General features: G+C 44.4%; 1 protein-coding gene across 5 annotated transcripts in view; it reads left to right on the top strand.

Annotated features, from left to right (window-relative positions):
- ARHGAP26 (Rho GTPase activating protein 26) overlaps positions 1-12,132 on the top strand; it is a 444,108-nt gene that overhangs the window by 97,213 nt on the left and 334,763 nt on the right. For all 5 annotated transcript variants that reach the window (XM_045998912.1, XM_045998911.1, XM_045998908.1 and 2 more), the window contains exons 2-3: positions 8,914-9,009; positions 10,581-10,642. In XM_045998912.1, coding sequence (XP_045854868.1) covers positions 8,914-9,009; positions 10,581-10,642 — 158 coding nt within the window. The remainder of the gene's footprint in view (positions 1-8,913; positions 9,010-10,580; positions 10,643-12,132) is intronic.

Here is a 12,132-nt window from a genome sequence, read left to right as displayed (position 1 = left end):
TTCCTCCTCTCTTTCTCTCTCTGCCTGCCTCTCTGCCTACTTGTGATCTCTGTCTGTCAAGTAAATAAATAAAATCTTAAAAAAAAAAAAAGAACAGAAAATTGTAGCCCTTTGGAAATACAGTTGTCTTAGTATATATCTTTGTATATTATTACCTGTCTGTAGTAAGGGTGTTACTGAGCCCTCATAATCCAGATGTGAACTTGGAGTTTTCAGTAAGGAGCAGAGTTTCTTTGAATCCCTCATTTTCTGGTTATCTCCTGGCTGACCTGTGGTCTTTGCATCCAGTGTCAAGGTTGAGAGGTGTCCTGTACCATGTAGTCATCCCACAAGGAGAAAGCCCCTTGACTGTGGGTGTATGTTTTTAGCAGTGAAACAGGATGGGAAGTCAGAGTAGAAATCCCAAAATGAAGTTGTGGGCCTTAGTAAAAGTCATAATGAATGTTTAAGTTGATCTTGTCTTTCTTCTTTACAAAAATATGGTTATCATTTCTTTAGGGATGAAGTCTGTATTCCTTAGCTTGGCATTCCAGTCCTTCCGTGATTCTAACCCCTTTTCCTAGTCTTACCTTCTTTCTATCAAGCAATTGCCTACTGTTTGATGCTGGGTTCTCTGCTTTTGCATTTCTTTGCATCCTGTTGCTACTTCTAGAATGCCTTCTCATGCCTGTTTACCCTGCCCTGCCCCTCCTCTAATTTCACTTTTTTTATTAAATATAATGTATTATTTGTTTCTAGGGTATAGGTCTGTGAATCATCAGTCTTAACTGATTTCACTTTTAAAGCTCTTTTCAAATGCTACTTCCTGTTCTTTTTTTGGTGGGGAGAAGATTCCACCAATGGCCCTAACTGGAATAATAGCCTGCTTGCACTTCTGTAGCTTTTTTTTTCTTTCCTATTCTGATCGCTCTGGCATGTTTTGCCTTAATTTGCAAGTTTGTATACAGTAGTCCTTCTCCCCCTCCCCCCATCCACAAAGGATGTGTTCCAAGATCCCCAGTGGATGCCTTGAAACCACAGATAGCATTGAAACCTGTATATACTATTTGTTTTTTCCCCATGCATTTAGATTACACATACATACCAATGATAAAGTTTAATGTTTAAATTAGGCACAGTGAGATATTAATAACAATAATTACATATACAGTAAAACAGTTAAAAATACATTGTAATGAAAGTTATGTGAATGTGGACTGTGTCTCAAAATATCTTAGTGTCCTCACCCTTCTTGTGATGATGTGAGATGATAAAATGCCCACGTGATGAGATGACATGAAGTGAATGACGTAGGCATTGTGACATAGCATTAGGTTACTATTGACCTTCTGACATTAAGGCAGAAGGAGAGTCATCTGCTTATAAACTGAGGAGGATGGCAGGAAACTGAAATCATAGGTAAGGGAGCACTTACTGTACCCAGATGAGGTCCTTCTTACTTACATCCTTCTAAAGGATATGGAATGCATATGTATTGTTCTTTGATTTCTTTGAGTACATTGATAGAGGAGTCTCAAATATTTGAGTAGGTTAGGCCATGGAGTATAGTAGTTGAGAGTTTTGGAGTCACAGAGACCATGTTTCTTATATTACCATTCATTAGCTATGTGACCATGGCATATTATTTAATCTCTGAATCTGTTTCCCCATCTGCAAAATAGGAATAATAATTCCTATTCATAGGATGATTGTGAGGACAAAATGAGTTAAAGTACTTAGTAGGTACATATTACATAATAAGTACCCCATAAATGAATGCAAAATGTGTTTACACTTATTTTGATGTAGACGAAGATGTGTTTGGGTCTCCCATATTATTCTTGAAGGATGTTTCCATGTAAATAGAATTAGAAACCTTATCTGGAAAAGGGTGAAGCCCCTCTCTTCTATTGAATTTCATTTTAAAAATCAACTTGGAAAATTTCGTTAGCCTTAGTGCTCTGGTTAGAAAAACAAATTCTCCAGAGTCTGTGTTGGCTATGGCCTCATTTAGGAAATAGAATTTTAGGGAAATGGCCTCAGGAAAAGCACATGGATGTATAATCAGGATGCAAAAGATGTGGTGGTTGATGGGCCTGGTGGGCATATCATCCTCGGGTGACACGAATGGTCTTCTGAGTCTGCTCCCACCAGATCTGAAAGAATGTAAGAGATGTGCTGGTGTTGGGTGACTTCATCCCTCCAACCCTTTCTCTCCATGTCTCAGGCTTGAATGGGTAAGATGAACAAGAACGCTCTAATGTATTAGGGCATTTCTTCCCCATGGATGCCAGGGCCCCTCCCTCCATTGCTGATTGAGTGCCCACTGGACATTTCCCTTCTCGGCTGGGTGTCTTCATCAGCAGGACATGGTTTGTGCCCAGCACTACATTTGAGGCTGGCTTTGTCATTTCTCTTTGGGTTATTAGCCACCTTTCCTTGATACAGTCCATCGCCACCTAGTGGCCATAGGTAAGACTGCATCACAGAAACTAGATGAATGCTATGGGGGTATTTTGTTCCACTGTCAGATTTGAACACTGTCTCTTTCTGCTCCTGAAGTGCAGGGTTTCAGGCTGTAGAATGAACAAAGGAACAACACTTGCTTTTCTTACAGTTAAGCAGTGGCACTAGGTTTAAAATGCCACTTGCAGACTGGGAAATGCCTATCCCCAAGCATGGTTTCTGATAGGATATATTTTCAGCTTGCCCAGGTATGGGTTAAAAGAGAAGTGTCTCTGGAACTCTACCTTTGTCTCTTTTAGCTCCTGGCTTGGGGACAGCCTGGAGCTGAAAGGGCACACATGGTTGTGGACAACACCAGACTTTTTTTTTTTTTTAATATTTTATTTATTTATTTGACAGAGATCACAAGTAGGCAGAGAGGCAGGCAGAGAGAGAGAAAGGGAAGCAGGCTCCCTGCTGAGCAGAGAGCCCGGCTCAGGGCTTGATCCCAGGACCCTGGGATCATGACCCGAGCCGAAGGCAGAGGCTTTAACCCACTGAGCCACCCAGGCGCCCCACCAGACAGGTTTATAGCCCATTTCTCCTGGTCTCTCGGTTATAGAGAAGGTTTTACTCCATATGCCTTCTGGTGGCTCTTGCTACAGCCCTGTGGGAATCTTCCTCAACAGACAACATTAGGGGAGGTGGTTTTATGTTAACAGAAAGCATATTCCTAGATAAACAAGCTTCAGCCAGACTTACCTGAGTTTGAAATTCCTCCTAAATATATATCTAATCAACTTTTTTTTTTCAAAAAAAAAAAATATAATCAGGAATTTCACCTTTGATGAGTGCAGGGAGCTAGTAAAGTGCCCAGCTTCCCCTCTCACTTTGTGCTTTCTGTGACTCTTGCTCTCAGTTGGATGATGTGCTAGCTTGTGAGGACGTAATGGTGAGCATGAAGAGACACAGTTCTCACCCTTCAGGAATTTACTAGTTGGGGAGGTACTAATAGAATTATCACCTGAACAATATAAAATTGCTATGAAGAAGGAGGTACCAAAAAAAAAAAAAGGTGCATAGGACTTAGAGTGAGGGGAGGGTAGGGGTTTGCCTGAGCTGGCAGAACCCAGAAAGGGAGTAGGGGCCTAGGCCCTGCAGGGCCTCTCAGACTTTGGGAGGGACTTTGATCTTGGTTTTTAGAACCCTGGGAGCGCTTTGCAGGATTCACTATTGGAGCTGACATGACTGAGGGAAGAACTGATTGAAAAAACAAAAGTGGGTTTGGGGGACTAGAGCAGAGGCAGTTGCAGTTACCCAGGCAAATGGGGGCATTTGATTTAGAGGTTGCTGATGGTGATAGGGACGAGTGAATAGAACTGAGATGCTTAGGAGGCAAGACAGATACACTTGGGAAGGATACCGTGCTACCAGGGATGATACGAGGGTGTGTGACTTTGACTTGTGTGGCAAAGGTAACCCCCTTTGCCAAACTGGGGATGCAAGAAGAAGTCCTTGGTTGGCTGTTTTTTGAGAGGATAGAAGAGGAGAGAGAGTTTGATTTAGAGTGGTAAGTTTACCTGAGAATGGGAGTTACGGCCAAGCTGCAGTCTTGGGGACTCATGTCCATGTTCCAGCCCTCACTGTGGGTCTCTTGTTGTGCCATCTCAGATGTTCCACCTGTAAGCCAACGTCTGTGCCTCTGCCCAGAGATCAGTACAACATGTCTTGAGGGCCGCCTCGTCTGGGCCTGTCTCAGGCACATACTATGCGTTATGCCAGGGAACCAACCACTCATGCATGGTTCTGGAATCATTCCAAATACAAGGTGATCAGGCACAGAGAGTAAGTGTAATTGACTTTCAGAGAAGGGAAAGATAGCTAGGATTGGAGGACTTCAGTGTTTGTGCTTTAAGCAGCCAACAGGCCATTCTTGTCACAAATACTTACCTTGGCAGTTGGATTTCATTAACTGTAATCAGTCTCTAAATCCAGGGAGATGTGACCAAGGAATAAAAAAAGTTTATGGATAGTTATATACAGTTCTGGTAACTTTGGAGATCAAAGAAGGGTAAGAGATGCATGAAATAAATGTAATAGTGAGGTTACCTCGAGCCTTTCAGCTGGTGTGTTTGTGTGTGCACATAGATGTTAAATTTCCCCCCAAAAGAAAATGGGAATGGCTTGATTTGTGGTACTGAGGTAAAACTTGTGTAACCTAAGGTAGAGTCTAACTTTTAAAAAGAAGTATCAACCTTCTTTTACTCAAAGAAGAATTGGTATTTATTTTTTTTTTTTTATTTTTTTTTTTTTTAAAGATTTTATTTATTTATTTGACAGAAGAGAGATCACAAGTAGGCAGAGAGGCAGGCAGAGAGAGAGGAGGAAGCAGGCTCCCTGCGGAGCAGAGAGCTCGATGCGGGGCTCGATCCCAGGACCCCGAGATCATGACCTGAGCCGAAGGCAGCGGCTTAATCCACTGAGCCACCCAGGCGCCCCAAGAATTGGTATTTAGGTTAAATTCTCTTAGCACTCTGTGCGATGAGTATCCGGGGGTAGAGCATGGGCATCCGCAGGAAGGGAAGGGCACTTCCCTCTGTTCCCCAGTCAGCAGACACCTTTGAGAGTGGTCCCTCAATGTCTAGACTTCTAGCTGCTTCTGTGTCGCTTAGCTGCCTGGTCTCCTCACCCAGAGGCAGAGGTGACTTAATTCTGTAAGGCAAATACTTAGCCTCCCAGAAACTGCCAGTTACGACTCCTGTCTGCTCTGGCCGGCATTCTGCCTTTCTAGCAACAGATGTTTCTGCATAGTAAATATCATTGACTTTTGTGTCTTGCTGTATCTTGTACTGAAATGAGGCAGTGGGGTTATATGAGCAGGGTGTCGTGAAGCTTGGTGTGCACTCAGCACCAGTACCAGCCTCTCTGCTTTCTGTACTCCTCTCACTGGCGTGTGCATGTTAGATTCCTGTTGGGTCACAGTGAAAGCTCCAGAAAGAAATCTCCCTATAGCTGTGTGGCAGAGTTGATCATCAACATAAGATTCTACCAGTCATTTTGGGTTGAAGTAGACAAGAATCCGTGTGTTTTAGATGTTCTTTTTGGTGTCTTCTTCATTGTCCCAAATAACAGAGAGGGTTTTATCTTTTTTTTTTTTAAAGATTTTATTTATTTATTTGACAGAGAGAGATCACAAGCAGGCAGAGAATCAGGCAGAGAGAGAGAGAGAGGAGGAAGCAGGCTCCCCACTGAGCAGAGAGCCCGATGTGGGGCTCGATCCTAGGACCCTGGGATCATGACCTGAGCCGAAGGCAGAGGCTTTAACCCACTGAGCCACTCAGGCGCCCCAGAGAGGGTTTTATCTTAACAGGGTGAGACAGCATGGTATATCCACATGCTACAAGGATCTTGGCTGCCAGAGGCTGATAGAGTCCTAGATCTCCATGTTTGAGCTATGTGCTCTTATGTCACTCCTCTACTTAGCTGAGTTCTCAGCACAGATAGTCCTGTGCTTCCTTACCTTCCCTGACTTCGTCATTGCAGGATTCACACATTAGGGAAGAAGAGCCCAGCCTTGCCTAGACCTGAAGCTGATAGTTACAGAGTCCTTGTGTAGCGTGTCTCCCTGGGTCTCCTGACATTCTGATGACTTAGGTGGGGCTGACAACTTATGTCGGGTGAGGCGACTAAGAAGTTAGGCCTAAACTAGGAGTGGTTACACTTCAGGAAATGGTGGAGCTAAATTTTGAACCCAGGAGCCAGATGAGGTTGGGGTGAGGGCAAGGGGCTAGGGAAGGGGCTGACCAGCCTACAACCAGGACCCATGCAAGGCAAATATAAAAGGGGAGGTTCTTCAAAGCAAGCTTGAGGGATGCCTGGGTGGCTCAGTCAGTTAAGCATTTGCTTTTGGCTCAGGTCATGATCCCTGGGTCCTGGGATCAAGTCCCACATCAGGCTCCTTGCTCAGCGGGGAGCCTGCTTCTCCCTCTGCCTGCCTCCTCCCCTGCTTGTGCTTGCTCTCTGCTAAGTAAATAAATAAAATCTTTAAAAAAAATAGAATAAAACAAGCTTGAGCTGCTGTTCCCAAAACTGGGGAGTAGATGCTGAATGAGCAAAATACCTGTTGTCCTCCTACACCTTTACCAAGATTTCTCTCTCAGGCATGAGCCATTCAAGCCCATGATGATTTCCTTTGCAGATATCAGTAATTGGAATTTTTAGTCTATCTAGCTGTGCTCACTGACCTATAACCCAGCATGGACTCCAGACTAGTACTCATTACCTAATTCTTTTGTCAGGGGAGAGGTCTCTTTATTAGCTTTGCGGGGCCCACATGGCTTCTCAGGTTTGTTTTGTGGTGGGGTGTGCTGTGTGTCACTCGACAACGAAATAAGGTTACTTTCTGGTCATAAGCTAACAGTCTCTGTTCCAGGTGAAATGGGTCCTCCTATGAAAAGGCCCCACAAAGGCCCTATTGTGTAGGATTATCCACTCCTTGATCCTCATTGGTAGCTGTCCCTGGTAGCATAGCTTCTCTGTGCGTGTTGGGAGGTTTCCCAAGCCTGCCTTAAGTTTCATCTTTCTTCCACTGTGTGGAGATGGTTGTCTAGCTTGAGTCTTTCTTGCCTATTGAGGAGGCACAGAGGATTGTTAGGTGGATAGAGAAGCAACTCTAGTCTTACTCGTGGCTCCAGCCTTTCTTTGTGATTTCTGATCAGAACATTCTGACTCCAGTGAGACTGAGCACAGCCGTCCCACATTCTATACCTGATACTCCTTGGCCTTCTTGGAGGCTTTGTCTTCCACTCTGAAAGGTGATTTTTCCTTTATTTTATCCTGCCTGCCTGTGGCCTCCTGCCTTTCCTCCTCACAGTGTTCTGACTTTGAGATGAATCTGTTTCTTTCTTGACTTTCCAGGGAATGATTGGTATTCTTAGGGATATCCTCAGCTTGGGTCGGCCAGTTTTAGGAGAGGGCTGACTCCTCTGCCAGGATCTTTGGACTTTTTGCCTAGGACCATTGCATTAAAGTGACTGAACCAGGGAGAGACCGGAGAGTATTGGCTGGTGGCTCTGGATTCTCCTTCTCCACTTCAAGTGTCTTCCTCTTTTGGTGCAGAGCAGAGGGCCTTGCATAAGCTATGCTATCTTGGGATTCATGTCATCCAAGCCCACAGGAGGGTGGTTTTTGAGCAGGAGCCCCTGCTGTCTGTGTGGTAAGCCTGAGCCCTAGACCTGAGAACAGCAGGACTGCTTAGCCAGGCTCTTCCACTGGCCGCTACTGCTTGGAGTAAGCTCTGGGATTGGCGAGCTGCACACCGGTGGTCACATTTGTATACTGCCCTCCACACACCTTATTCATGCACTGAGCATGATGCGCTGCCGGGTACACAGAGAGGAAACAAACAAAACCAAAAGATGGAAAAAAACATGACACCTCACTTGAAGGAACACATCTGGGAACTAGAAAGGAGAAGAGCTGAAGCCCATGGATACTTTTGTTCCATTAGATTATGTCGATCTGTGAAGCCAGAATCCTCCCAACCTCCTCCCTATATCTCATTAAAGCCAGTGCATGTTGCCAGTTATGCCTATTTCCCTCCTCTGGGAATTTGGACATAATACCATTTCCCCTTCAATAAGGGAAACATCTATGAGGGTAATTTGAATGATTAGCCTAATCTGCAGGAAGGCTGCACATGGAATTAAGTTAAGCACATTTGTACCGAGCAGCTGTGTCTGTCAGGCCACTTAAAGGTACCTGGGTGGTTTTATACCCTTAACAGAAGCTGAGGGTTCAGGAGGGATCATTGGCTTTTAATACTGCCTTAAATGAAGGCTTATTTTTTAGATTTGACAAGAGTTTCTAAGAGCTTTCTTTATAGATAACATATGTGGGGTGTGTTTTTACCCCAACTCAGAACAGTGCCAGCGCTTTGTTCTTGTGGCAGTGGGGAACGTGATGACCCAGGGCAGTGGTTCAGACAGGAATTTGTCATGCTGGCTGGCCACTGTCCTCACGAGGGGGAGCTGAGAGGGTTGTGAGAATTCGGCCTCACGTGTGCTGCTGGAGGCAGAATAAGGAGTCCAGGAGCTCCTGTGCCATGGGAATGGAGCACTTTCATGCTCTTTCTTCCTGCTCCTTACCCACTGCCGGACCACAGGGGAGGTCAGTGATAGGCTGCTCTGACCCCCAATTCTTCCTGGATTCCCACCTGTGACCGATGTATGTGACAGGACTCAGTATGTGGCTTGAGGAATTAGAACTGGGACTGGAATGGTTAAAGCAAAGTAACAGAAATAGTAATTTTTCAAGCCAGTAAGAATTTCATGTTAGAAACAGCTGTTCAGTATTTTGAATTTATGTTGTGTTTGAAATAGCCTCAAGACCAAATCTAGCTGCTACATTAGTAGAAGGACTAAAACATTCAGCAAATGTGAAAATCAATTTACGTCAGTAATTCATGTTTTTTACTCTTTTTCTTGCTAGATTTGTCTTTGGCGAAGAGGAAATTTGCTGATTCCTTAAATGAATTTAAATTTCAGTGCATAGGAGATGCAGAAACAGATGATGAAATGTGTATAGGTAAGTCATAACCATGTGTCTGATAAGATGAGTCACTGTTCTTCATAACTGTCAGTGTTCTTACTGAGCCTTTTTCCTGTGATAGGAAGTATCTAAGTGTCATAAATTAAGAAGTCCACACCAACAGTAGAGGGGGCAGAGTGTAGGGAGGGTCAGGGGCCAGGGGGCTATTCTGGGCTTCTCCTCAGAGTTCTGAGACCACTTCTCTCACCCTGGGGCCTGTAGGAGGCAGCTTGAAGGTTTGCAGTGGGGTTCTTCTCTCCACCCTCCTGTAATGTTTTGCTTCTGGCTATTGTTGTGACTTTTCTTTGCCCTGGTACTATAGAACTCAGAGTAAGACCAGAAGACAGGTAGATGAGGAAAGAATTACAAGTTGCAAATGATAGTTTGTGGGCTGAAATGAGAATACAACCATGTTTTCTTTGGCACTCATTCTTAAAATTGAATTAACATATGAATTAACTTTGTGTAAAGTTCTGGTTTTCCATCTCTTTGAAAATTGGAGACTCTGATCAGCTGGCCCCACATTCAGGCCTGGCAGTTGTGGTATGGAGCTCCGTAGCTGCTGCTGCTTTCAGATGGACAGAGGAGCTTGCTGTCCAGCTTTCCTCCCCCTTTCTTTAACCAAAGGCTGAGGGAGGGGTTACTGTTGATTGCTGTACTGGTTCTCTTTTCTGCTTTTTTTTTTTACCTCCTGTGTCTTGCAGGTGGTGCTGAGCACAGAGGATTTGCAGTGTCAAGACACCTGTCTCTGGCAGGGTCTAGTCATTGCCCTTGACTCTTCTTACATTGGTCATCTTGGTTAGCTCCTGGGGTGAGCAAGAATTGAAAAAGTTGTCAAATGCTTATTGAATTCCTCTTGTCACACAGAGTGCCAGGATCTGGGGTTGAGGGAAGGCAGCTGGGAGATAGCTGAGAGCAATGAAAAGGCATCACTGTAGTAACTTCTGGAGCTCCCAACATTTCATGTGTGTCCTGAATATCCTCAGGGCTATTGCACTTACTGCCCTTTGCCTTTAGGAATTATTCTATTGAGGACTCTCCATGTCTGACCACCATGCTGCATTTTTGAGTGTATTATATTCACAAGTGGCTTGAGGACTCAGGAAGGAGAATCCAAGGAGAAGCCAGAGATGTGGCTTGTATTGCAAGCTACATTGGTTCAGTTGTGGTACCAGAGGAAAGTTGATTTCTGACGCAGTCCCACAACCAAAGTTGAAGAGGTCAAATCCTGGGCAGGAAATCCTTCAACTCCTACGCAGAACCCTGCCCTTTTCAGTCTTTAGTCTGGAAGCTGGCCAGCACCTCATCAGCCCTGGGTAGTCTCAGGAACAGGCAGGTCTTTGAAGGAAATCCTTTCCCAGCTAGAGTTCCAGGTGAAATTAACCTGCATTCAGGGGGTCATCCTGAATGGTTAATGATTAAAAGATAAGGGGAGCCTTGGGAAGCAATTGACTTTAGGATTCTGCATGTGCCGAGGGATTTCAGTCCACAACATAATAGCTATACCTGGAAAGGCTCCCAAAGGCCCATTTCTCTATGTCCCTTTCATGGTACTTTCTCTTTTCCAGCAAGGTCTTTGCAGGAGTTTGCCACTGTCCTCAGGAATCTTGAAGATGAACGGATACGGATGGTGAGTACGGCTGGGCTGCTTTTGCTCCCATACAGTGTGATCATGTCAAGAGATTTGTTGTCAGAAGAACTGGGTTTGAGTCCAGCGTCCACCACTTGAGTGTTTTGAGCTCTTGAGCAAGCCTCGTCTTCTCATCTTTGCAGGGTTAGAAACATTTCGCAAATGTTAAGGGATTAGTGTGGATAACGTTAGAACCACGTTGTTGGCCTCCCAAAGATTCACTGTAAGGTGCATCCATAAGGTATGACTCATGGGTGGATCTTTTGAATTAACTTTTGGGGGCCTCCAATTCCCTACAGGCAGAGTGGAAATGAAGGTGTCACACTCGGCTCCCCGCTTTCCTCATTTTGGTAAACTTATGCAAGAGTTTTTGAAGGGCACTCCTTCACTTTTTATTCCGAAACGCCTAACCCTAGTGCGTGCCCTCTAGTATGCACCCAGTATGTAGTGTATGGGCACGGAATAAATGATGACACTTATAAGACGTTCTTCCAAGGGAGGCACTGTGCAAAATCAAGAATCAAATGCTGATCTCCAGGTTCTTAAGAGGTAACCTCCTGTATTCTCATTCTGATGTGGCTCAGCATCAACAGATGAGGGATTGCGCATCTGTAAGTTCTTTTGCATCCTCTTCTTATCACTGAGATACCAAGAATGAAGCCTGATTTGAAATCCCCCTGCTGGCTGCATGCTGGTTTGTCCCTGGAAGGCTTGCCCCAAAGCTAGCACTGCTACTGAGGCCTAGGAAGAATCTATCAATGAAGATTTTCCTGCTCTTCCCATGCTAAGACTGATCATTTGAGACTAAGTCCACTAGCTTAATCTGCGTAGACTGCCATAACAAAATGCCATGGGCTGGATGGCTTACACAGCAAATATTGATTTCTCAAAGTTGTGGAGACTGGGTAGTCCAAGATTAAGGAACCAACTGATTTGGTTCCTGGTGAGGACACTTTTCCTAGCTTGCACATGGCCCCCTTCTTGCTGTGTCCTTAAATGGGAGAGAAAGGGGATGGAATGGCTCTTTAGTCTTTGCTTAGAATGGCTTTAATCCCATTGTGAGGATTCTACCCTGATGACCTAATTACCTTCCAAAGGCTTCATCACCAGATAGTGTTACGCTGAGGGTATTAAATGATAATATGAGGCATATCATATTTTTAAGATTTTATTTGAACAAAAATTGGTTTATATTGGACAGTACCAAACTAGAAATATTTAGGAAAGCTCTACAGATGGAATTATAGAGCAAAGACTTTTGTAGAGAACATATGGAAGTAGCAGGGAAATTACATGATGGGCTATATCGCAGGCTGTTGCCTTATTTGGGAAAGCCTAGTTCTTTCCATTTCTTAACCTTGAGGCATTTACAGCACTGGGTTTTGGTTGGCTTACATAGGCTGTTAGACCATTAGAGTCTCTTTGTTTAATTGATAGAGGTTAGGGCTTCCCTTTATAAATTTCCAGGAGATGCTGCTCAGTCCATAGTC

The sequence above is a fragment of the Meles meles genome, chromosome 3 (genome assembly GCF_922984935.1).
Source record: "Meles meles chromosome 3, mMelMel3.1 paternal haplotype, whole genome shotgun sequence".
Classification (NCBI taxonomy): Eukaryota; Metazoa; Chordata; class Mammalia; order Carnivora; family Mustelidae; genus Meles; species Meles meles.
Note: the sequence above shows the minus strand (reverse complement) of the source record. Positions and strands in the feature narration are given on the sequence as shown.